At 38.9% G+C, this 24,762-nt stretch overlaps 1 protein-coding gene across 2 annotated transcripts; it reads left to right on the top strand.

The window, feature by feature from the left end:
- The first annotated feature begins 1,983 nt into the window (after nucleotides 1-1,983).
- On the top strand, nucleotides 1,984-24,058 carry LOC121388838 (glutenin, high molecular weight subunit DX5-like). Of its 2 annotated transcripts, XM_041520353.1 has the most exons (8): nucleotides 1,984-2,095; nucleotides 4,055-4,131; nucleotides 5,299-5,380; nucleotides 13,339-13,435; nucleotides 14,384-14,413; nucleotides 17,071-17,220; nucleotides 18,866-19,069; nucleotides 21,589-24,058. In XM_041520353.1, the coding sequence occupies exons 1-8, from the start codon at nucleotides 2,024-2,026 to the stop codon at nucleotides 22,344-22,346; spliced, it is 1,470 nt and encodes a 489-aa protein (XP_041376287.1). In that variant the 5' UTR covers nucleotides 1,984-2,023; the 3' UTR covers nucleotides 22,347-24,058. The 2 variants fall into 2 exon arrangements, with proteins under 2 accessions (XP_041376287.1, XP_041376288.1); XM_041520354.1 differs by lacking the exon at nucleotides 14,384-14,413.
- Nucleotides 24,059-24,762: the final 704 nt, after the last annotated feature.

Here is a 24,762-nt window from a genome sequence, read left to right as displayed (position 1 = left end):
TTTAGGTTGACGCGCCGGACAGCCGGGACCTACATCAGCATGACTGTGGTGACAGAGAGGACCGAGCTGGAGATCGCCAACACCAGAGCTGCAAGGCTGGCAATGTTCAAACAAGGCGACAGCAGCGGTGCAGCGTTGGATCAACCAGACCAGTCCAAGCCCCTGGTGGTCTATAGCTCAACTATAGACCAGCTACCAACTTGTACGGTTATGATCATAACCGTACACAATTTAATGTCCGTCTAGCTCTCGAACGGCAGACGTATGCGAGGGTGTGGTGGTTGATGAGTAGCCTATTCCGAGCGACATTTCTAGGGGGTTCACCGAAAATGTTTTTGAAAACGAAAATTCGTTTTGAGCAGACGCAACTATATATATATATATATATATATATACACACACATTTTAGGGGTGAATCTAGTTTTCAAAATAATAATAATAATAACAAAATTAAAAATAATAAAATAAAAAGAAGGAAAGCCAATTTACCTTACCTAATTTTTATTCGGCACGTTCCCTGAAACATAATATATTTAATTAGTTTTTTCTTTTTGTGTAAAGAAGACAGGGGAGCAAAACCTCAAATTCGGGCAAAAATTATACAGATTTTCGGGCAAAATGTGCTAACCTGAAACCTTTTTACCAGGTATTTCCATCATTCTACCCTAAAAATTAGTTGTAGCCTAACCCATGTAAAATTGCGTAGTGATTTGTTTGCACCCCTAAATAGCTGTTTGGTAATAATGCTAATATGAATACATGCTATCCAGATTCGGGTATTTGCGTTTAATTCGGGCAAAAGTCAGCCTGGTCCCCGTAACAAAAATGGGAGCCCGTAGGCCTGTATGCCTATGAGCCTACAGTCCATACCAAGCTTAGGCCTATAGTCCGTCCCACAGGGATCGCATTTTTTTCAAACTATGTAATTTACAAGTTATTTATTTCCGAGCCGATTGATTTGTAGATTGCACACACAAATTGTATTTCTTTGTTATTTCCAAAACACTTTTACTTTTCGTCTTACGTCAAACCAAACTGAAATTATCCCCCCCCCCCCCCCCCCATTTTAATAGAATGATGGGACAGACTATATATTATGTATATTTTGGCGCACTTACAGCCCAGGGATATTAATTTTATTTGTTTCTGTTTCACAAATTTTGTCACTAACCAAAGGCTACGTAATTTCTATTTGATTTTAAATGGTTCATAAATAAATCCAGGTAGCACAATTTGTCTGCTAATGTATATCATCATCTTCAAACGTGCGATTTTACTCTGTAGGTTGCACTATACCAATTAATTTCCGGCTGGGTCGAAGTTCGAGGTGCAGGGAACTTTTGATAGAGAAGTTAACACCACAAGTCCTGTGATTGGTTATAAATGTGAGTGTGTTGGTTGTAAAAAAAATTAGTTTCATCTGGGCTAAAAATGTATGCAATTTTATTTGATCTAGTACCACCGTGTCAAGTAGCCTTGTGCTTGGAACATGTATGGGGTACCTGTAAAAAAAAGTACTAAAATTTTGTGCGAAACTAGGGGTGTTGCAGAAACATCTGGTTATACCGAAAATGAGCCATGAAAGGTACCATTTTCTGCAGTTAATACTTTGAGGTAGGGGTTGTAGTACTGATATTTATGGGTCACAGTTTGGTTGATATATTGCATATAGTGTTTTTAAACACAAACGTTAACATGGTCGCCTATGGGATTTGAATTGGTATAGTCCAACCTGTATGTGGGCTATGCTGACGTCATCACGGGAGCCTGCTAAACTTGTTTCAGTGTGTGTTGGTTTTAATAAAATAAAAAATACGAACAATATATATCATTAAAACTTAGATTGTCATGGAATAAAAATACAGACTGAACCATGGATAACTAACTAGCATATTTTAATAAATGTATTTTAAAATACAAATGTTTTTAACGAATCGCATACTGCTGAGAAAATTTATGCGGACAAGAGTTATCTTTTGTACATTCACGCTGTTTACGTTTGAAATTTCGTAGAACATACAAAATGTCTGTAGCGTTTGTACCCCCACAACAAAAGCAAAAAGGACCACCACCAAATCATGCGACAATACAAAAGGTAATAATATAACAGGTGGACTCGTAATTTTAATTTATTTGTTAGTCGTACATGTATGTAAATTACGGCAGTCCGCCAGAAGTGGCGAGTTACTTCGGGAGGCCCATTTTGGGAATCGCATCGGTCATCGAGCCAAAAATCTGAATGATTATGTTTTGTAGACGGGTCCTTCATTTGCTTTGACACTGGGCTAAATTCTTTAGCTTATTGTCCTCAATATGCCTTCATTCATCCATCCAGTGAAATAGTTAACATAAAGGCACCATTCTGAGTTTGTACGGTCGAAGACAGACATTTTGTCGCACCATCTTTTTATCTTTTCAAGAATTTTGGCTTCGTATGTGGCATGCGCCATAAATATAATATTGGGTAAAATATCAGACTGTTACACCCCCCCCCCCCCATTGTTTGGGGTTAGCTTAGTTGTTGCATTAAGGTGAGTGAAGAATTTGTCTCCCACAACAAATTTTAAAAGTTGTTATGAATGAAACAGCCCACAGATGCTGAGATGGTAATTTTGATCCTGCCTAAGGTAGTAAGGCAGATTTTTTTTAAAGTGATATTTACATTAAATAAACATGTCAGAAAGGTTATTTTGCTGTATGCAAGCATATTTCAAATGTGCAAATGCTGAATACTGGCAGATAATGTACACCAGGTATTTTGCCATTGAAGAGAAGCTTGGAAAAATATCCGCCCGGTCCCCCCCCCCCTTCCCCTAACCCTAACCCTAACCCTAACCCCAACCCTAGCCCTAACCCCAGCCATAACCCCAACCCTAACCCTAACCCTAACCCTAACCCTCAACCGTAACTAAAAATAATAATGGAGGGGACCGGGCGGATATTATACCAGAAGCTTTACTGACGACACAGATATGTCATTGGTGATGCTCTCAAGGAATCATAGGCTACTATAGACTGTCAGTATAGTCATTTTGTACCATATTGCCTGGTCATTTTGTACCAGTATATAGCAAGCAAATCGACCATATGCTAAAAGCAGTTGTACTGCATTTTTGGCACGAACCAAGATAATGGACCAAGAATATATATTTTTTAATTTATTGGGCCTTCTTTTTAAAATTTTGACTTGTTTCTTTTTTGTTAACAGTTACAATTTGCAAGTAGTCACAAAAAAAACCCCAGGAACCAAAACAGTATGGTGTTTTCAAATGTAGTTTTCACATTTGTTAATTCCCAGAATTAAATTATGAAGTGAAAAAAAAAGAAAAGGAAAATAAAGTGAGTTGCGGGTAATGTTGGCATCTTGTGGAGGTTTGAAATGTAATGTTATTTTGTAAAAGACACTACCGGGTTGATATCATGTCTAACATTACACATTTTTTAATGGTACAAGTTAGAGTACGAAACGACCAGGGTACGAAATGACGTTTATCAATGTTACAAAATAACCAGGGTACAAGATGATCAGGGTATGAAATTACCAAATTAGGTATGAACTGACAAGCAACCCTCTCTACCCATGGCAATTTATATCTCCAAGACTGCAATTGCCGTCATTAAGTTCAAGCCCATATCAATATAATGGTCAGTGTGTGTGTGTAACAACTATTCTCCCCCCACCAATCCTGGAGAAAATCCTAAAATTCTGGCAATTTGTTTTCCGTGCACAATGAGCTGGCCTGAACACTTATCTCCTTGTATTTTATCATTCTACCAACACTATTAGTTGTAATCCATGTAAAAATGCATAGTAATATGTTTGCATCCCTATATAGCTGTAATGCTAATATCAAATTAGCCGGACCTGGCGACAGGCTGTTTCGAGCCCTGCTTATTAAATGAGGAGTACTGTAGTGAAGTGTGCCTAATTGGCTGCGGCCTGCATGGTATGGTGGGGGAGCAAAACATTAGTGGTGCCAGATACTCTGACATGTTTCTAATTTTGAGTCATATAATCACACAAAAGTTACACTATTTTGCCACTTTATTTCAGATGCTGGATGAAAATAACCAGCTGATCCAAACAATAATGGACTATCAAAGCAAGGGAAAGGCACAGGAGTGCATGCAGTAAGGAACTATCAACTCATTGTCTTAAGCTGAAGCAGGGGTGGGATATATCCCAGTGATAAAGTGCTTACTTTATGCGTGGTGGGTTTGGGATCGATCCCGTTGGTGTGTCCATTTGGCTATTTCTCGTTCCAGCCAGTGCACCACGACTGGTACTTCAAAGTCTGTGGTATATGTTATCCTATCTGTGGGATGGTGCATATAAAAGATCCCTTGGTGCATTAAGAAAAATGTAGTGGGTTTCCTCTGTTGACTACGTGTCAGAATTACCAAAATGTTTGACATGCAATAGCCGATGTTTAATTAATCAATGTGCTCGAGTGGTGTCATTAAACAAAATAAACTTCTTATGCTGAAGCAGTATTTTATTCCACTGAACCAGCAAATGTTGGACAAGTAATGGAATTAATGTTATAATGTCACATGTTGACTGATTCAGAATGAAACCATTTACAATCTTTGTGGTCAGACACACAAACAAATCAGTAACATTACAAGTGGTCGAAAATTGACTGACATTCCGGCCGGATATTCGATCCAGTAAACTACAAATCCATTTGACCTGAATCAAAATCTGCTGGACCAAACATGAATAAACTCATACTAATGTGTGAATATTATTATAAACATAAAATAATTGAATAATGCTGCCGGTCAGCAAAACATATACAAATTATTATTCTGTTAAGACGGGGCCATCCATGTGAAGTATGTACACTAAAAATCGAGGATTTGTTTTGCCCACTATCCATTATGATTATATAATATACCTTTTGTATGTGCCATCACTATCCCATTCCCCTTGTACATGCATGCATCAGTCTTTCACACTGGAATTTCATTGGATGTCGTCAGGAGCTGGAATTGTCTGAATTCTACAGCATGGAATTTAAGACTCACAGAATAAACAGAATTTAAATATATTGATAAAATATTACATAGAATTTGCAAGATACACAAGTAGCAATAGCATCCAGCATATATCCAATGCATCAAAGATGTTACGAAACATGAGCATCAAAGATGTTATGAGACATTAGTATATTAACAAAAACAAATTGTAGCTTACACGTACATGTTAATATTTGTTATCTACCACACTACACAACTGTATGTGAATCATAAAACATACTTTCACCATTTTGAAAAAGTGTTCTTCCTTTGCAGGTATCAACAATTACTACACAGAAATTTGGTGTACCTGGCCACAGTTGCTGACGCCAATCAGAATGTACATGCTTTATTACCAGTACGTAATTTATTATTTAACTGAAAGTTAGATTTGCTGCAGCTGATGGTAAGCAATAAAATGGTAATTTTCAGAAATCCTTTATGATGGGCAGTACAGTAGTTAATTTGTTGCTTGGGAGATTCTTGTTTGGTAGACCAATAGTCACTGGTCACTTATTTGCAACCCCTTCAGTTAGGAAAATATCCACTGCAAAAAAACCCATGCTATTGAGAAAACTGAATATAGTCCCACAGCATAAAATGCTGTGGAGAATTATTAACTCCAAGTCATTGCTGATTGCCATGGACAGGGTTGAGTTGAACCAGTGTTGAATATCGAGAACATAAAGATACAAACTGAAAATTTACAGTCAAATGTTTTGACATATTAGCTGTTGTCTTATGAGTAGGTGCACTATAGGTGTTGGTGTATTATTGGTAGTGTGCCAAAGTATTCCAATTCAGAAGTTAATGTAATAATACATATTACTAATACCATACATAGTGATTTCCCTAGAAATTTGACAAGGCATGGTAGACCAAACACTTTTGGGGCATTTTCACCATTTTCGGGGCACTTGTTTTTCATTAAAAATACACAAAAATTAACTGAAATAAACATTAAAGGAAACATGACACGTGACCATATTATAGCTCATTTTAAAAGAAAAATGATATAAAAATAATATACAAATAACTTTATAACAATAAAATACGTGTAGTTAACTTAAAATGAAGAAATTACGCTAATCAGTATCAAAGTACGATTTATGCATATTTCTTCGTGAGCGTTCGGAAAAAAAGGGAAGTGACGTCAGAGCCGCTGTACTCTTCCATTGTTGTTAACTGTTTATATATGGAGTAAGGGGCTTACGATCTTTTCAGTCCAACAGTGCCGTGCTGAGCGGCCTTTGGGTGTAAAAATAAACAGTTTAAACGATCGGGATTGTCTTTTTATGGTTTTCCAAAGGATTGTATCCGAAGAAAGACGCGTGTATTTTATCGCAAAAGAAAAGATTGGACACCAACACCGCATAGTACTTTGGTGTCAGCCTATTTACAGCCCGGAGCCCGAACGTTACCCGGAGACAAAAACAGTACTCTGTTGCGAATGCCGAGGTGTACATTGTACATATTTGGCACAAAGATACACCTCAGCATGATGTATTTATATATGTTAAAACAAAAATGTAGAATTTTTTATTTATTTATTTTTTTTGGAAAAAAATAGATTTTTCATGTTAGGGCTGTAGGCCTACATAACAAAATCTGTATTCGCCGTCCGAAGAAGGAAACGTCAATAAGTAATTAAATATGGCATATACAAACATGGGATTTGGCATGAGGATACATCTCAGTACGATGTATTTAAATATGTTTTTAAAAATGTGTAGAAAACAAATAATAATTTTAAATAATGTTTTTAATCTTCGGGCGGAATACGTCACAAAAACGTTCCTCATCGCCCGAAGCCCCAAAGCAACACGAAGTTCAATACAAAATAAACCACTACTGTCGGTGTCGAAATAACTATTATGTTTCATCCACGGGCAGACTTGAGAATCGGAGTGTTGTTTTAGTTAATTGGTCCTTTCTTTCCGTGGCCTGCACATGTGATTCCTGATTGGCAGGTGTAAATTGCAGGGTATCGACCAGGTAAGTGATTACCACGGTCTAGACATACGCACAAAATACGTGCAAGTTTTTTTAAGATCACAGGGTATTGTGGCGTAACCTGTCGCGACTATAGTACAATGTTAATGGACATTATCAGCCGCCCTGCTTCATTACTGTAAATAATGCTGTAAAACCCTTGATTAAGTAGACTTTTCCATCTAAAATTACAAAACTGACCAATTACGTAGTACCAAAGAAAATAAAATTATCACTTGGGTATCGTGAGTGGTCGTTTTTACTCTAACGCACCCTACCAATAGGCCTAATAATATGCTACTTTTTTATGAGAGAAAAATACTATAACCCCATTTCGTTCTATTGATGCAAATAGAAATATATTTAGTTTAAAAGTTGATTATACTCTCAAGTCATTTATGTTGTTTTACAAGCCAGGTTAATGAAAGTGAAGCGCCTTGTCGTAAATTAGAGCGTTTGTTTACACTGTGCATACAGATTTCATTATGTACAGCCCGAACATAAAAAAATGCGATATTTTCTAAAAAAAAAAACCAATTTTTTTTTGTCCTACATTTATATTTTTTTACATATTTAAATACATCATATCGAGGTGTATCTTTATGCTAAATATGAACAGTATACACCTCGGCATTAGCATCCGAGTTTTGGTTTTGTCTCCGGGTTACTTTCGGGCTCCGGGCTGTAAATTGGTCGACCGGTCTGGTCTGGCACCATCAGTTTCTCCACCCTCCGACTCGCTATCCGTTTTTTCTTCAGTATCACTGTTGTAAGTAAATGTGTGTCTTTCTTCATTTACTAACAGCTCATATTGATACGGCAAAACGTTTTGCGAACGAACACTCATTGTTTTGGTAAGCTGTGCAAGTCTTAGATTCTTTATGAGTGGTACGGACTAATGCTTTTAAGTGTAAGGCGTCAGATCAAGCGACGCGTCTCTGACGTCACGGACCTCGTGATTGCCCTGCTCATTAAAGATCGGCAATTTCCGCTAAGAGCTCGTATCTGGGGTTCTTTTATGGAGATATTTTAAGTAATTAATTTTTAATAATTTTTTTTTTTAGGTGGTTCAATTTATAATTAATTGTACATGGTTGGTGCCAAATATGGTTTACGTGACATGTTTCCTTTAATGTAATTTATGTGCTTGCTTTAATAAATGAATGGCAGAATGTATAAAAGGCATATTTTATTAATTAATAATACCTTTTTGGGTGTTTTATAAAGGCAATTTTAGAATTAATTGGTGAAAAAGGCTTGTTTAATCTCAGGGCAGCATGGTGCTGATTAAGGCAAGATGGTGCTAGACTATTGAGGCATGGTGCTGCACCATGCTAAAACAAGCTAGGGAAAACACTACATACACTCTAACTGTACTGATATACTCAGTAACTCTGTTTAAACATGTAGATGTAAAAAAAAAAAAAAGCATAGTTCAAAATGGCAGCCTGCAGAAAACCGTCGTTTTTTTTTAGACCAAGCAGGTCCAGGGCTAAAAATTCGCATGAATCTCCGAATCCGATTCGTGCCAGGATTCGCACAAGCATAAAATATCCAAGTCTGTTTGGATTCGCGTGAAATATTTCCACAAATGTATTAAATTGAAATATCAGTGAGTAAAACGTTACAAAATTAAAAAAAAAAAAAAAAAAAAAAATAATATAAATAAATAGTCTGGTTGTTAAGCTTCAGTTTAAACTGGCTTCAAAAACGTAGCATACATTTGAATCTGTGCATGTTCGAAACATAGTGCAGTGTTCGAGATTAAAAATTTTGGGCAGTATCCCAGTTGGATACTAACAATTCAAAATCTGGTATCCCACCTGAGAATTTAGTATCCCACTTAAATGAAATTCATAAATAACATCATAACAAATTTGGATGACACCGTTCTCGTTCCCAATCTATTGCTACACCGCAATCAAAATCGCAGAATTCGCAATCAAACGGAATTGGCAAAAATATTTGCTGCATCTATTTTTGCGTAATATTGACATAAATTAATATTTAGCAGTAATCAATAAGCATTTCTGACATTACTAGCGATAAACCTACCTGTATAAATTTTCTGCAGATGTGGAATCGATCAATATCTCAAATAAAATTTGAAGGGAGGAAACATTCAATAAAAACAATAGCGACTTAGAGGTTCCCAGCATTAGACAGAGTATGACAAATATTTTGAAAAGTCACTAGCCACAGGGCTAGTGGGTTTGTGAAAACCACTAGCCCACCAAGATAAAGCACTAGCCCAAATTCCTGATCAATTATAACTGGATTTTTATACAATTTTTTGTAACATTACACATTTACGAGTGTAACAGTAAAATAAAACAAACACTTAAATCATGTTGTAACTTTCAGTTTTTTGTCGAGTTGTACGTTTGGTTTTTTGTCAAGTGTGATCCATCGTCATTTGCGTTTTCGCGTTTGCCCTCCCCCAGGGGAAAAATAATTGAGCAAACTCATGGTTGATATCTAAACCCACTATCAAAATAATTAAATTTAAATGAGGGTACGACAGTGTGACACACGGTAGTAGATGGTTCAGTGTATTCGGTAGTGGGTTATACATTTAGGGCCCTACTATACTCTTCAAAAAAACGAAACGCAAAAGGGTACAAATGGGTTATAACTCCGATTTTATGTTTCCTACCGTTTCATGCTTTGTGAATATAAGGTCATTGCATGTCCCAAACACATTCCCACGGTTACATTCGATAAAACGCAGCTACTGTACAATAAAGTTCCAAAATGTGAATATTCGCAAAAACGCAGCCACGTGCAAACCATGTCACCACTGCACGTGCGTTGTCTGCACGTGCAACATGAACACCGACAGTATAAAAGTGCAGGGTGTTCGCTTGCCTGGCCTCTGTATCTGGCCGACAGTTGACAATCCAGGACATGCCACGTCTCAGTGAACCGCAGAGAAACAATGCCATCGGCCGACTAGACGCAGGCGAATCCAGAACGGCCGTTGTCAGGGCATTCCATGTGTCCCCAAGCACCATCTCCAGACTGTGGGACCGTTACCAGCAAAATGGATCAACACGTGACCTCCCTAGATCCGGTCGACCACGGGTCACTACCCCCGGGCAGGACCGCTACATCCGGGTACGCCACTTTCGGGAACGATTGACTACTGCCACCTCCACAGCCGCAGCAATACCAGGTTTGCGCAGGATATCCGACCAGACCGTACGGAACCGCCTACGTGAGGTAGGAATTCGTGCCAGACGTCCAGTTCGAGGTGTCATCTTAACACCACAACACCGTCGACTCCGACTGCAGTGGTGCCAGATTCATCGACAATGGCCTCAACTGCGATGGAGACAGGTGTGGTTCAGTGACGAGTCCCGATTTCTGCTCCGACGTCATGATGGAAGATGTCGCGTGTATAGGCGTCGTGGTGAACGTTATGCGGCAAACTGCGTGCAGGAAGTGGACAGATTCGGAGGGGGTAGTGTCATGGTGTGGGCAGCCATCTCACACACTGGCAGAACTGACCTGGTCCACGTGCAGGGCAACCTGAATGCACAGGGCTACATTGACCAGATCCTCCGGCCACACATCGTTCCAGTTATGGCCAACGCCAACGCAGTGTTCCAACATGACAACGCCAGGCCTCACACAGCATGTCTCACAACGGCTTTCCTACAGAACAACAACATTAATGTCCTTCCTTGGCCATCGATATTACCGGATTTGAACCCAATTGAGCATCTATGGGACGAGTTGGACCGACAGTGACAACCACAGCCCCAGACCCTGCCCGAGCTGGCAGCAGCCTTGCAGGCCGAGTGGGCCACCATCCCCCGGGATGTCATCCGTACTCTGGTTGCTTCAATGGGCAGGCGGTGCCAGGCAGTAGTCAACACACGCGGAGGCCACACCCGGTATTGACTCCAGATGACCTTGACCTTGGTGGTGTGTCCTATCACTTACTCACAATGGACTAGAGTGAATTGTGAACAATCCTGCAACATTTGGTAATTATTGGACTTACCATTCAATAATTAAATCAATTCTCCAAATGTTACGACAATGTGGTTTTGCGTTTCTTCTTTTGAAGAGTATATTTATGTCGCCAGGAACGGTGATGCCAATTGCTCAAATACAGGGCATTATCCCGTGTCAGACCGATATCAAAAGAATATAACGGCGACATCTAATCCGTTGTTAATTGATGAACAAAAAAGGTATCATCTTGTATCGGCAGCTGTGACGCATTATCCAGACCGATACACAAACAGGTCAAGCAGAGTCATTGCATGTGCGTTACCATTAAAGTAAATTGTTTTCCTGATTGCCGATAACCACATGTCAGCGAAGTGTAAAATTAGAAAACAACAGGTAAATAAAACAAACACTGAAATTCAAAGCATGACCGGGGTTTACTTGATTGAGATTAACCTGTCGTCGCAATTGGTGATTTCCAAGTTCTTAAGTGTGAGATTTCCAAGTTCATATGTGCGAGATTAACTACCACGTGACGTGTCCAACCAATCAAAACACGCATGTCATTAAACTTATTTCCTGTGCCAGAAACTTGAAAGGGAAAAGTAAACAATGCATGCTGTAACTGTGGTGATGTAGAGATAGCATGTTACTGCAGTTTGCAGACCTAGTTCAAGTAGATTATCATTATATACTGATTGCGTTGTTGATATTATTCGATGACAAACGTCACAATCAAATTTATTAAACGAAATTTCAGCCAAGAGAAAAACAAAAACCCACGATCGAGCGATAAGGAGGGGGGTGGAAACCACTAGCCCTGCGGGCTAGTGGTTTTGCGGTTCTCACTAGCCCGAACTTAAAAACCACTAGCCACGGGCGTCGGGCTAGCGGATTTGTCGAACTCTGCATTAGACTGGGTACGAGTTGGGGGAGATATTGTTATGGCATGGCATTAGACTGAGTAAGAGCTAAAAAATACTGTTACTTAACTTCACCAGTAAATGACGACTTTCACTGTTTCAGCAAAAAATAAAAATGCAGTATTAATAAAACCAAGAACCTTATATGGTATCCCGGTGGGATACTGGGTTCTTGAAGTCTGGTATCCAAAATTAAATTCTGGTATCCCCGGGATACTGGGATACCGTTAATCTCGAACACTGTAGTGGTTTATTGAGACTAGTCTGGCCTGGAGCCAAGCGGTGGTTGGTCCATTTCTATAAACCAAATTTCCAACGAAGAGAACCGAAAGTAACATGTTTGTTCAGTTTTTACATAATAACAATAGACAGTACAATGTAATTTAATGTGCCACATTTAGTAATACATCAACATTTTTTATGTTAATTCGCTGATATTATGTTCCTAACCTTGACTTACCTGCTCTTTTTAATCAGTAATTTTTTTTGTTGGTAGCGGAAATGTACTTCAGTAATATCCATACAAATATTGAACCAGTGTGCAAAATTCATCGGCAAAAGTATCCCATGCGCTGTTTACAAATAAACAATCTTCGAAAAGTAACCTGGGTTGCGTTCAGTCAGACCGAGTAGAGAAACGTCCGGTAGACTGGTTGATGTGCTTCACAGTAAACCAAATGGCCATGTTGGGAACCAATAAATTAGTTCGCGAACGTTAGCCAAACATTTGCTGGCTGAACTTGGGGCTGCTAAGATACCTAAAAACACTGACTGTAAAGAAAAGTGGATCCAGCCACTAAAAAAACTTTTGGTAAAAAAAAACATTTTTGTTTGTTTTTGTTTTGTTTAGTTTTTTTTGCTTTAAAATTGGATACACTGTTATTGACAAATTGGTTCTTCTTTCCCAGTAAACAGTAAGGGTTGTTTTATATACCGATACACTAATCCATATACAGTTAGTAGCATATGACACATAATTCTATATACTAACACTTGTTAATAAAGTACTTCTCTAAAAATGTTCAGAATCGGAGGATTCCTGTGGACTGCTTCCATGAGAATCGACATGGATTCTCGCATAAAAACGATACACTAATCCATATACAGTTAGTAGCATATGACACATAATTCTATATACTAACACTTGTTGATAAAGTACTTCTCTAAAAATGTTCAGAATCGGAGGATTCCTGTGGACTGCTTCCATGAGAATCGACATGGATTCTTGCATAAAAAGACACATTTTTAGTCCTGAGGTCAAATAAAAATTGAGAAACTGCAAGTATTGTAGCATTTTATTTATTTAGGTATTGTAAATCTTTCAAAATGTGAGCATACCCCCCCCCCCCCTCCCCCCATCTTTCACCTAACATTTTATGACTTCCATGATTTGTAATGATGATGATGAATGATATCCAGTGATGTTTACTGTTTTCTTCAGGCCCCAGGACAAGGTGCTCAAGGCCAGGGTGGGATGCCAGCACAGCAGATGAATCAGATGCGGCCCACTGGGAACATGCCAAGTCAGATGCCTCCAGGTATGTGTCTTATCTTTAAACGGTTCATTGATGACTCTCTAATCAGGGGTGGGAATTCTCCTTGGATCAGCTGTTTTCCTCTCATGGAACATTTGTGTTTTCTCGCATTTTAATCGTCCTTTCCTCCAAAATTGTCGGATCGCACAGATTTTAATCTAGGATTTCAAGAATTTCCAGGACCCCTCTAGATTTCCACTTTTTTTACAGTTCACCAATTTCCACCCCTGTCTAATACATTCCCTCATAACCAGCGCCCCATAACTGGTATATCAAAGGCTGTGGTATGTCTTGTCTGCGGAAGAGTTCATATAAAAGATTTCTTGTTACGAATAGAAAATTGTTTAATCGTTAAGTGGTGTCATTAAAGTTTAGCTCTTTTATATTTTGTTTTAATGAAGTGTTATGATTTTGATGTGAATCCTAAGTGAATGTAAAGAGTATATTTTCCTGAAGTCGGGATCAGGATGTAGCTCAGTTTTCTGACGTGTCACGCGTCACAGGATCGATCACCATTGGTGGATTTGATTTGTAGTAATTGTACCCCACAATTGTACAGCAAATGCAATGGTACATACTGTCCTGTCTATGACAAAGTGCATATGTAAGTTTGCTTGCTGCTTTTCGGAATGTAGTGACATCATATTTCCTCTCTCTCGACCTAATGTTCAAACAACATGTATTAAAAAACCAAATAGATGTATTGTAAAATAGGCTGAGCTGTCATTAACTAAATATTCCTCCCCTCTCCCCCCACCCAAAAGCAGATCCTCTATTTCAGACTTGGATTCATCTCGGTTAATTAGAGTTCTTCTTTTTCAATCTTTTGCTTTAGAGTGACTGAGTGTTCTTGCTCTCTCATTCTCTAGATGTAATTATCAATGTAAATATATATCAAATAGCTCTTAATTACATAATATTGTTCTTGTTCAGGCCTTCTTCTCATTCCAGCCAGTGCACCACAACTGGTCAAAGATCATGGTATGTGCTTTTCTGTCTGTAAAGTGGGTTTAAAAGATTCCTTGCTGCTAATGGAAAAAATGTAGCGGGTTTCCTCTGATGACTATTGGGCCTTTTCCCAGGATTTTTTTAAAGGCGCTTACATTTTCAGCATCAGTTTAATACAAATCAAGCCAAAATAAGTGGGGTTGAGGGTAGTTGGTTGAAAACATTTTAATGTTTGCTGTCAGAATTACCAAATGTTTGACATCCAATAGCCAATGATTAATTAATCAAGGTGCTCTAGTGGTGTCGTCAAACAAAACAAACTTTAACTTTGTTCAGGCCGTGTGCTATAAAACCTCAAAGACTATTCTGAGACTTTAATGCTATGGCAATGTTATATAAATTCTAAGCATCTGACATCATTAGAGATTTGAGTGTAAACTGTAAATGGTTACAAGCACTGAATGTTAGTGTTTCCTGTAATTTGATTACTTCCAAGGATCGCAGGTTGAATTTCTGATGATTATCGCTTTGTCCGATGTGCCAATTTCTTTTGTACAAAGGGACTAAAAAGATGACTGGGAATATATACTCTTCAAAAAAAGAAACGCAAAAGGGTACAAATGGGTTATAACTCCGATTTTATGTTTCCTACCGGTTCATGCTTTGTGAATATAAGGTCATTGCATGTCCCAAACACATTCTCACGGTTACATTCGATAAAACGCAGCTACTGTAAAATAAAGTTTCAAAATGTGAATATTCGCAAAAACGCAGCCACGTGCAAACCATGTCACCACTGCACGTGCGTTGTCTGCACATGCAACATGAACACCGACAGTATAAAAGTGCAGGGTGTTCGCTTGCCTGGCCTCTGTATCTGGCCGACAGTTGACAATCCAGGACATGCCACGTCTCAGTGAACCGCAGAGAAACAATGCCATCGGCCGACTAGACGCAGGCGAATCCAGAACGGCCGTTGCCAGGGCATTCCATGTGTCCCCAAGCACCATCTCCAGACTGTGGGACCGTTACCAGCAACATGGATCAACACGTGACCTCCCTAGATCCGGTCGACCACGGGTCACTACCCCCGGCAGGACCGCTACATCCGGGTACGCCACCTTTGGGAACGATTGACTACTGCCACCTCCACAGCCGCAGCAATACCAGGTTTGTGCAGGATATCCGACCAGACCGTACGGAACCGCCTACGTGAAGTAGGAATTCGTGCCAGACGTCCAGTTCGAGGTGTCATCTTAACACCACAACACCGTCGACTCCGACTGCAGTGGTGCCAGATTCATCGACAATGGCCTCAACTGCGATGGAGACAGGTGTGGTTCAGTGACGAGTCCCGATTTCTGCTCCGACGTCATGATGGAAGATGTCGCGTGTATAGGCGTCGTGGTGAACGTTATGCGGCAAACTGCGTGCAGGAAGTGGACAGATTCGGCGGGGGTAGTGTCATGGTGTGGGCAGCCATCTCACACACTGGCAGAACTGACCTGGTCCACGTGCAGGGCAACCTGAATGCACAGGGCTACATTGACCAGATCCTCCGGCCACACATCGTTCCAGTTATGGCCAACGCCAACGCAGTGTTCCAACATGACAACGCCAGGCCTCACACAGCACGTCTCACAACGGCTTTCCTACAGAACAACAACATTAATGTCCTTCCTTGGCCATCGATATCACCGGATTTGAACCCAATTGAGCATCTATGGGACGAGTTGGACCGACGCCTCCGACAGCGACAACCACAGCCCCAGACCCTGCCCGAGCTGGCAGCAGCCTTGCAGGCCGAGTGGGCCACCATCCCCCGGGACGTCATCCGTACTCTGGTTGCTTCAATGGGCAGGCGGTGCCAGGCAGTTGTCAACACACACGGAGGCCACACCCGGTATTGACTCCAGATGACCTTGACCTTGGTGGTGTGTCCTATCACTTACTCACAATGGACTAGAGTGAATTGTGAACAATCCTGCAACATTTGGTAATTATCGGACTCACCATTCAATAATTAAATCAATTCTCCAAATGTTACGACAATGTGGTTTTGCGTTTCTTCTTTTGAAGAGTATATATATTTATCATATAATATCTTACATTTTCAGTGCAATCAAAGTATTTGATATTTTTCAGATCACATACTTTAAGAATTTGATAACTTTGCAAATTAGATGTAAATTAGTCGAGGTCTCGGCACTAGGTTTATTGACATTTAAGCAAACGTACTTGGATGACACTCCATGATTAACATATGCATTCATAGTCATCAAATAAAAACATTTCAATGGTAATTTAACACTGAAAGCTGTCCAGCGTTCAGAAAACAAGAAACATTAGGCATAACTTTATTTTGATGTAAGGACATCCAAAATGACGTCATTCGAGTTTGACGTCATTTCCATTCAAAAATACACCGCACCACATATTCTTACGTCATTTGAATATCTAGTTATGGCGGACTGGAATTAAAGTTGCATGTACAGTTTACAAAAACACGTATTAAGCTTGAGCTTATATGATAAAGAGATTATTACTCTCGTGTATTTCGGTATCATCAATATCATATATTAGGAATAAAAATAATGTATTTTTATTCCTAATATATGATACTGACAATACCGAAAAACACTCTGGTAATAACCTCTATATATATATATCTATTTTTTTTTTTAATGTAGGTGGACCTATGCAGCAGGGAGGTGGTGGAATGGGCTCCGGCCCTGGGCCCAACCCGAACATGAATCCAGCCACTAGTCAAGTTGGATACAGTCAGCCGCAGTCTGGCTTTCCTCGACCCATGGGACAGCAGACACCACAGAGTCAGCCAAGTAGGCAGTGGTTATATAATTGAAATCGCCAATAAGAGCTATATGTCGATAAGCATTCGGTAACAGTGATGTTTTCTTAAGATGTGAGGGGGAGAGATGTAGCCCAGTGGTAAAGCGCTCGCTTGATGTGCGATCGGTTTGGCATTGATCCCCGTCAGCTCCAGCCAGTGCTTCGCGACTGGTACATCAAAGGCCGTGATATGTGCTATCCTGTCTATGAGATGGTGCATATAAAAGATCCCTTACTGCTAATCGGAAAGAGTATCCCATGAAGTGGCGACAGCGAGTTTCCTTCCTCAATATCTGTGTGGTCCTTTAACCATATGTCCAATGCCATATAACTGTAAATAAAATGTATTAAGTGTGTCGTTAGATAAACCATTTCCTTCTTCCTTTCTTAACATGTGAGACTGCTAATGGCAAAAGTCATCACTTTAAATTGAAATTATTTGTCTAAATATAAATATTAATGGTACCTGTATATAGACCTCCTTTTAATTGGTAGTCGAAGCTCCTGAGAAGCGATTATTCCAAACTAATCTTCGTTACCTTTTTTATTATTAAAATCGAAAAACAGAATAAAACATGCAATGTTGGGACTGATCTTCCAGTAAATTTTACACGAATAGTAAATTGGTTATGCCAGATACAATTGCATACCTGAGAGACATTAATTTATGGAACCCAGAGCCTGTATGTGCATTAATTATGTAAATAGTCTTCTGCAATATTACACCAGTTTGAGAGAAAAAAAACCCAAACCAGTGGAGTTATTTTCCTTGAACTTTAAAATTACACCAGAGCTCCAAACAGGGTTTTAAAAAAAAAAATGTTTTCTTCAAATCATCAGATAGACTCCAACACAGTTTGCAGTGAGACTTCAGTTTGAGAAGTTTAAAAGTCTTTGGGTATTTTAAAAACGAGTTGTTTTTATTAAAAATTAATACCATGATAAAAAAAATCTGAAACCTTATATTTCTAAATTTTAAGAAGACACTCCCCACCCCATTAAATCACAAGGTTTAATAAATCTTAGAGTGTGTGTTTTAGGAGACAGGGTTCGTACGCACCTGGAAAACCCTTGTAAACCCTTAAAAATAAACTAATGTATTCCAGTGCTTGAATACCCTTGAAAATCATCTTGCGGTCTGGAAAACCCTTAAAAATGATAATTTGATGTCAAATAAAATATAAACGCCTAAAACGGAGGCTTTATTTACTTTATTTAACATGTAATTAAATTATTTGTTTCATTTCCGCGGCACAATCAAATGCCAATAGTCCGGCCAATCGATGTTTACCGGCTCAGTTGACGTGTGAATGTTTGTTGTTGTTTTTTATCTTTCGATGCGAGGATCACGCGGCCACGAGATCCAAGCGACAGCGTCGCCATATTGGAAAAGAAAGTTTGTAACTTTTTGCCGCTTTCAGTTCAGGGAGCACAAAGATGGTTGGCACTTGCGTGTTTAACGACCTGTGGAAACTCGGTACGGTCCTGTAATTTTGGTAAAGTTGACCTGGAAAGTGCTTGAAAAACCCTTTAATTTTGACTTCCTTTAAGTGTATGAACCCTGGAGACAGTTTGTCTCTTAACCATCACTTACTGTGAATACTCTTCAAAGGGCAATTTCCTCTTCTGCATCAGGTCAAGTTATGAATCAGCCAGGGAACATCAGCAGTCAGGCGTACAGCGTCTCCCAGCAGCCGCAACCTGGTTACCCGGGCACTCAGTCGATGATGTCACAGCAACAGTCGATGATGTCACAGACATCTACCAGTCAGATGATGCCTGGTCAGGGATCGGGACCACGACAGATGCCACCATCATATCGCAGGCCACCTCAGTCAGGTAAGTTAAAGTTTGTTTTATTTCACCTTTAGACTACTCGATTAATTTTTGACAGAAACCACATTGAGTGGGTAGAAGTGTATAATTTGTACTCACATATATTCACTCAAATGTTTTCAAAATACATAAAATTAAGTTCATATTTGAATTGGTAAGCATTATTTTCGTTGGTTTTTCTAATTTTAATGATATTTTAGATCAGTTAATATTGATTACATTTAGGAAAAAAAATCGAAAAAGTTATGTTTACTTACGGGCATTTGTGGCCAGCTGTCCATTATTCCCGATAACAGTGGTTTTCTAACCAGATTTAAAAAAAAAAAAAAAAGTATGATTCATATCCAAATATTTGGTCATTTTCATTGTTGGTAAAACGATCAAATTTATTATCAAATTAACTGTCACAATCAGCTATCGATCCCTGAAAAATAACTATGACATGCCGCCATTGTTGTCAAGCGAAAATACTTGCTAAAAGCCACATTTTGAACTCAAAATTCCATGGTATTTTCAATTGAAAAAACAAACAAAAGACACCATCTTGTTAAGAAATCAAATTTCCTTATTATACATCCGTTTTCCGGTGAGTGACGTGTGCAATATGGCAGGAAATAAGAATTGGGGAATGTACTGTATACAGTGTACAATATGTCGACTGGCGTGACGTCGGGCGAGATATCTCTCCTGCAGTAGTCAGAAGGTTAATGACACCACTAGAGCACATTGATCAATTAATCACTGGCTATTGGATGTCAAACATTTGGTAATTTTGACTTGTATTCATCAGAAGAAACCCACTACATTTTTCCTAATGCAACAAGGGATCTTTTATATGCACTTTTCCACAGATAGGAAAGCACATACCACAGCCTTTGACCAGTTGTGGTGCACTGGTCAATCTGGTAAGAGGCTTAACCATTGAGCTAGCTAAATTTATTACCCATAAGGGCAGAGAGAAGTGGAGAGGGGAGAAAAGATCTTTTCCTAGGGAAAGAAAAAAAAAATGTCTTCCCCTAGATACGTGTTGACGTCATAATTAGTACTTCATTATAGGCTTTGACGTCACAACTGTTAGGCAACAACAAACAACTGTAACTATTTTTTATCCATTCAATCTGGTTGAACATGGTGGCATTCATGTCAACAACTAACTTACGTCATCAGTGATACATATGTCACAGCTATTACACAATACTGTTTCTTGTTCTCAACTTGCAAGCTAGTTTTCAATAACAGTAATTTTTGAAAATCTTCCATAAAATTATAAAGATAAATAATGGGTAATAAAAAGAATACCCAACTCGCTACTCGGCAATATTGTTTATCCTGCAATAGTGAATTGATGTTGTCCTTCCTGAATCTTTGTCAAGGGAAGGACAAACACAAGTTCATCTGTGCAAGATAAACGGTATTACCTCGTAGCTCGTTGAGTATTCTCTATTTCTACCTCCCATTCTTTTCGCCAATGCTGTAGGAACATGATGTTTTTTTCGCCAGTGCTGTAGGAACATGATGTAAAATGCAATACGTTAAAATTCCGTCAAGCCATGACCAGTCCAAAGATGAGATACATAGAGATTATTATACGAGCTTGTGTGTCGTACTGATTTTACGAAACAAAGTGTCACGATTTTTGTAATTCCCGAACAATAGCGAGGGTAATACATGAATCCTGACATGAGTTTCGTAATATCAGTACGACTCACACACGAGTGTAATAATTTCTTTATTATCCATATTATTGTTGTTGTTCTCTTCATGAACAGCAAGACCCAACTCAATGTTTCAGCCACAACTAAAAATGACGTCATATTTCAAATGCACAGTCTGAGCTAGGCCTGGGGAAGCAGCGAACATGACGTCGCTTCCCACAATTATGTCATTACTCTTGTTATTACACGTGTGCTTCGTATGATTATTATTAACTCTGTTATGTTGAACCATATGGATAATAAAGGTATTACTTTTCCATTGATGGCAACCACTTTTATTTACCACGAGTTTAGGTTTTTGGGCTTAGGTTAATTTCTCACAAAGTCCTAGTTCAGTGAAACTTGGTTTACAGTTGCATTTATCAAAGGCCTTGGTATGTTCAATCCTGTCTTTGGGATGGTACTAATAAAAAAACACAGCAGGTTTTCTCTATCAGAATTACCAAATATCCAATAAATGATTATTAACATATCAATCTGCTCTAGTGTGTCGTTAAACAAAAGAAACTTATGTTTTATGTATGAAATGTTCATCTCGGTGCATGTTAAAAAGTTTTTAAAATTGTGTTGTTGTTTTTTTGTTTTTTTTTGTTTTAAATTTAATGTTTTTTGTGTGGGTTTTTTCCCAAGAACTATTTTATTAATCCTGAATGTTACATCACATATAATTTCTTTATTGACTGAATTTGTTTATGGTAGGTGAAACATTTAATTCAGCAGAATTCTTTATTCATCATCCTGTTACGCCAAGACGTTGTTCTGTCTTGACACTTATAACATTCTCTTTCTCACATTTCTGTTGAACAGATCAGCAGCCGTACAGTCAGCAACAGCAGCCTTACCCACAACAGCAGCAGCAGCAGTTTCCTGGACACGCGTACTCTCAATCCCAAAATCCACAAGTCTTTGCACAGCAACAGCAGCCTGGCTTTTCCCAGGCTCAGAACATGCCTCCAGGCCAGTACAGCAACTACCAGGGTCAGCCCCAGAGATATGGCTCATTCAACCGGCCACAGGGTGCGATGACCCAGGGAGGATCCATGCCTCCGGGTCCCCCCGGGGGAGGCATGCAAAGTGGAGCCATGGCTGGTCCGATGCCAGCCCAGATGCAGGGTCAGATGGGAAGTCCCATGCCGACATCTCCACCAGGAGTTGGTGGACAGATGTCCACCCAAGTCCAGGGCTCAATGAGCGGGCAGATGGCAAATCCCGCCCAGTCTGGCATGGGTGGACAGATGTCGAATCCGGGACAAGGGGGGATGGGGGGACAGATGTCTAGTCCTGGACATGGGGGGATGGGTGGACAGATGTCAAACCCATCGGGCCAAGGTGGGATAGGTGGACAGATGTCTAGTCCCAGTCAAGGTGCAATGGCCAGTCAGTCTCAGGCGATGGGTGGACAGATGATGTCGTCTGGACAGGGCATGAGTGGACAGATTCAGCACATGCCGTCCGGTCAGATGGGTGGGGCAATGGGTCAGCCGAGTCCAATGCCAGGTCAGATGGGAAATCCGATACAAGGTCAAGGTCAGACTGGTTATGTCTATAACCAAGGACAGTTTTGAAGATGAAATATATTAGAATCTCAAATGGAAGCAACTTACATTGACTGACTTAATTTCTTTGTACAGTAAACTCCTCAGAACTGAATAATATGTCTCTTTTTTTTTTTTATGTGTAAGCCATTATGCAGGTATTCAGTTTACGAAAAGTAATTGTTATAAAATTTGATTAGACAAGAGCATGTTATAAAGAACATTATTGTTTTAATACGGACAGTTCAGTTTTGAGGTTTTTCGCTTTAGGATTAGCTATCTGCCTAAATGACTACATTAAGTACTTGACGTGTATTTTGTACATATGTTTCTTATTTTTTAAAATAGAAATCTCACTTCAGCACTGAACAGAGCACCATAACACCATGACAATCATCTCACAAATCTATGGTATTATGAGATAAAAAGAAAATTGGATCTTTTCTAAACTATTTATTAAAATCAACATTTATTCGTCCAGTTGAAATGGCTGCCAAATGGGATTGTGTGTTTCTACAAATCCCAGGTTGTGGGTTAGAAGTGTAATATAATGAAATGGAGTCTGAAAATATCTATATTAAATCATGTTTATCATTCCAGCAGAATCCTTAAAAAAAAAAAAAATGTCAAGAAATTTAATGCCTGGAACCTGCCATTCTGTATGCAGTGACAGAAACACATTGAATGTTGTACAGATTTGTAATCAAATGATCACTTGAGTTTTGAATCGAGTGCAGCACCTGTTTTAATGTGCTGTGATTGTCATACCTGTGACACTCAATTCAATATTGATAACATATGCTACATATACAGTGAAAGATACCAATGGGTGTACCACATTACAGATGGAATCCCAAGAATACTTTAATTATATTATAAAAAGTCGCTGAACCTACCAGTAGCTTTTAGGAAGTTTAAAACATTTTTGGCTATTACAACTTTTTTAATTGTTTGTTAAATTGCACGTTTCTTAAAATGTTTTGCTTAATTTTGACAATTCAATTTTTGGTAGCTCAAAATTACTTTTTTTGCAAAACAAAAACGGGTACATACAATAAATTTCATTTGTTCATTTGGTTCTGATGTTTGATTTAGGTTTTATTCGAAGTTTTCCTAGTCTTTTATCTGCTACTGGGCATTATTATTGATTCCAACAGGTAAAATAATTTCACTTGTGGTTTTGCCTTACTATTTAACCTTGATCAATAGTTTAGCCAAATTATATTGTACAGGGCACAAGGACTAGTAATCTTGCACAACTGGAATTCTGGTTACATGGTTTGGTTTTTATGGAAACGCCTGTAATTATTCACAGAGTTAAATGAATTACATGTGTGTAATTGATTGAGTTTGATAACTTGATACCTTTGGTAACTGAGTTGCCATTCCTATGATTTAGAAAAAGAGTATAACTGTTGAGCAAACTGTTAATAATTGTGCATGTGAAATTTTGTTCCATGTTGTGTTGAAATGGCACACACACACTTTAACACCCGAAATTCTTAATAAATGAGCCCACTGGCACCACCAGATAGAGTGATCGGTTAACTTCACTGTCCATGAACTGAGGTTTCATTTTATTTCAACTCATTGTCATGCTTGTATCCAGTTAAGGCTCAAGCATGTTGTCCTGGGCACACACCTCGACTATCTGAGCTGTCTGTCCAGGACAGTCGGTTAGTGGTTAGTGAGAGAGAAGAGGGTGTAGTGGTCTTACACCTATCCATTGAGTCGTTAAAACTCGCTCTGGGTGGGATCCGGTACCGGGCTGTGAACCCTGTACCTACCAGCCTTATGTCCAATGGCTTAACCACGACACCACCGAGGCCGATGAACTGAAATAAAAATGAATGAAAGTAAAATCTGAATGGTGGGTGTTTAAAAAATTGGTGAGGTTAATGTTTTTAAAGTAGAGAACCATCACAGGTTTTAGGATGTGTGTATTCTGCAACAGTTGAATTACCCTGTACAATTAAAGAAAAAAATTGGGAAGCCTTTTTGTTTTGTCTGCTTGAAATGGTGAATAGATGATTTTTTGTGCAGATTATTTTTTTACCAAGCAGTATTTTTTAATTGCTGTCATTTATTTTATGACCTGATATTTGTGATTTTGATGATTTTTGTTTTGGTGGGGGGACATTTTGTGCAAGTTATTGTGTGACTGCAAATATTTAGCATATCGATTGCATACATAATTTGTGATAATACTGGTCATCAATGCATCATTTCAAAAATGAATGTGATTCATGCAAGTTGTGTTGCTTTTAAAGACGAGAAATCAAAATCTACTTGATGGATAGGATTATTAATTGTATTTTTAATATGTATTTTTTTCAAAGATTGTTTTCAAAGAGTATTTTCATCCACCATTGTTGTGTGGTAATACCCTTGAGTTTGTTAATGCACTGTAGGTGCAGTTGTACATATTTTATTTTTAATCACCAAG

The sequence above is a fragment of the Gigantopelta aegis genome, chromosome 14 (assembly GCF_016097555.1).
Source record: "Gigantopelta aegis isolate Gae_Host chromosome 14, Gae_host_genome, whole genome shotgun sequence".
In the NCBI taxonomy this organism is placed as follows: Eukaryota; Metazoa; Mollusca; class Gastropoda; order Neomphalida; family Peltospiridae; genus Gigantopelta; species Gigantopelta aegis.
The sequence above is the reverse complement of the archived record's forward strand: the minus strand, read 5'-3'. Positions and strand labels throughout refer to the sequence as shown.